The sequence below is a fragment of the Penaeus vannamei genome, chromosome 15 (assembly GCF_042767895.1).
Source record: "Penaeus vannamei isolate JL-2024 chromosome 15, ASM4276789v1, whole genome shotgun sequence".
In the NCBI taxonomy this organism is placed as follows: domain Eukaryota; kingdom Metazoa; phylum Arthropoda; class Malacostraca; order Decapoda; family Penaeidae; genus Penaeus; species Penaeus vannamei.
Genome location: NC_091563.1, coordinates 11,134,198 through 11,136,697, shown reverse-complemented (window position 1 = coordinate 11,136,697; position 2,500 = coordinate 11,134,198). Strand labels below are relative to the sequence as shown.

Below are 2,500 nucleotides of genomic sequence, written 5' to 3'. Positions count from 1 at the left end.
CGGATATCTCTTTTGACGGCGTAAATAGAGGGATTTTTTTCGGTACAAAATGGGTTATTTTATAAAACGAGAATCGTGTATGTTCAGTACTTGTGTTGTGATTATATTTTTTCTTTATTGTTACCGTATCTTTGGTTGTGGCTTCCTTAATTTATCTACGGTATGTGTGTGTGTGTGTGTGTGTGTGTGTGTGTGTGTGTGCGTGTGCGTGTGTGTGTGTGTGTGTGTGCGTGCGTGTATGTGTGTGTGCGTGTGTGTATGTCTGTGTGTGTGTGTGTGTGTGTGTGTGTGTGTGTGTGTGTGTGTGTGTGTGTGTGTGTGTGTGTGTGCGTGTGCGTGTGCGTGTGCGTGTGCGTGTGCGTGTGCGTGTGCGTGTGCGTGTGCGTGTGCGTGTAGGTGTCTGTGTATGTGTATCCATGCTATCATTACTATTGATATTACCATTATTATCATTTCTATTATCATCCTTACAATCATCCCTAATACTAAAATCATCATTATCAACAACAATAATAAAAAAAACAGCCTTAAACAACAACCACCACCAACACACGCCCCGCCAAAACAGCTGATCCCAACCTTCCTCTTCTTCTCCCACAGAACCCTTCGATACTGCCTCGTGGATGCTGGTCGCCTTCGTCGCTATCCAGGTGGCTGCTCTCACTGTCTTTCTCTTCGAGTGGCTCAGCCCAGGAGGGTACAACATGAAGGTAAGAGGGGGTGAGGGGAAGGGGGTGGGTGGAGAGGGGGTGGATGGAGAGGGGGTGGAGGGGGGGGGGAAAGAGAGGAGGAAGAGAGGGGGAGGATGTGGATGAGGGAGATTGGGGTGAGGGGAAGGGGTGGATAGGGAGGGGGAGGTTGTGGATGAGGAGATTGGGGGTGAGGGGAAGGGGTGGATGGGGAGGGGGTGGACGGTGGGGGTAAGAGAGGGGGGGAGTGTGGATGAGGGAGAGGGGATGAGGGGAAGTGGTGGATGGAAGAAGGGAATAGGGGTGAAGGAGGGGGTTGATGCACACACACACACACACACACACACACACACACACACACACACACACACACACACACACACACACACACACACACACACACACACACACATACACACCAAAAAATAATCATCACAAGCTATGAATCTCATAACCCAGAAAAGAAATGAATCATCTCAACATTATATTTTTTTAATTTATCAGACCTCTATTTACCTCTACAGCAATGGTTGTCAATTTTTATTTACGTAATCATTCATTCGTGTGATTATTCAGATATTAACTGGTGAGTTCAACAATTGCATATTGCGAATGTAAATACTTTCAATTACATTTTTCCAGGATATTTCTCTCATGCAGTGAAAATTCATGAATTTAAAAAATGCCAACTCGTTTTTTTCTGACACTTCATTTTGAATATGTAAATTTTATAACTATTAATTTTCAAAACATAAAAACGATAGGACTGGGAACGTATTCAGATGATTTTGTAATTGTGACAAGTATAATGCAAATAATCGTAATTTGATAAAGATCATAATTATCAGGATAATGAGAGTATTGATAATTATTATGATATTGAGAATCGTAGTCATGATAAGGATAAGGATAATGATAGCGATAACGATAACGTTAGCAATAGCCATACAGATAACGACTGCGAGTACGATTATGATCGCGATAAGGATGACGATGACGATGATGATCATTATGTCGATGACGATAGCGATGATGATGACGATGATGACGGTGACGATGACGACGGCCATGATAATAGCAATAATAATAACAAAAAAGGAATAGAAACAACAAATGCCAGCAATACGATCAATGCCAACACACCAACACCACCACGTCATTTATCCTGTAGTAGAATTCCTTTATATAAACCAGAGAATCTTATGCGCCTCCGATATCCCTTCTCCACCACATAAATGAACTTGTTATTTACCATAATCATCATGTATTTCATATAGATATATTCGTTCGTAATCCAGAGCCAACAGAATTTCATAAGTAGGGAGTTTTAACATATTCTTTCTGTAATATACTGAAGTAAGGTCATAGAGTCATATTTTTCATGTGGATATAAGTGTCATTATTGTATGTAAGTGCCATGACATGTACACATTTATGGCTTGGTGTAAGTGCACTTATTGAATATAGAAGGCAAGGGAGAACGTGTATTCGTTATATAATATGCATAGGTTTTCGAGTATTTGTTCATTTATGACGGAGTTATGTACATATACTAGTAATATTAAATGAGTGTGTATAAATATGAATACACGTATACACAGTATTTGTATATATGCTATTGTGTATTTGAACGAGTGTGTATAAGTATAAATCGTATACACAGTATATGTGTATATGCTAGTGTGTATATAAACAAGTGTATATAAGTATAAATCCACGTATACACGGTATATTAATTATATGCTATCGTGTATATAAACGAGTGTATATAAGTACAAATCCACGCAAAAAGACTGAACAGCACCTCCTAC

The 2,500-nt window shown here is 40.0% G+C and overlaps 1 protein-coding gene across 1 annotated transcript in view; it reads left to right on the top strand.

Annotated features, from left to right (window-relative positions):
- Positions 1-2,500, top strand: part of LOC113829819 (glutamate receptor ionotropic, NMDA 2A-like) — a 186,727-nt gene that overhangs the window by 95,694 nt on the left and 88,533 nt on the right. Inside the window, exon 7 of the mRNA XM_070130432.1 lies at positions 601-710. Within this exon, the coding sequence (XP_069986533.1) occupies positions 601-710 (110 nt within the window). The remainder of the gene's footprint in view (positions 1-600; positions 711-2,500) is intronic.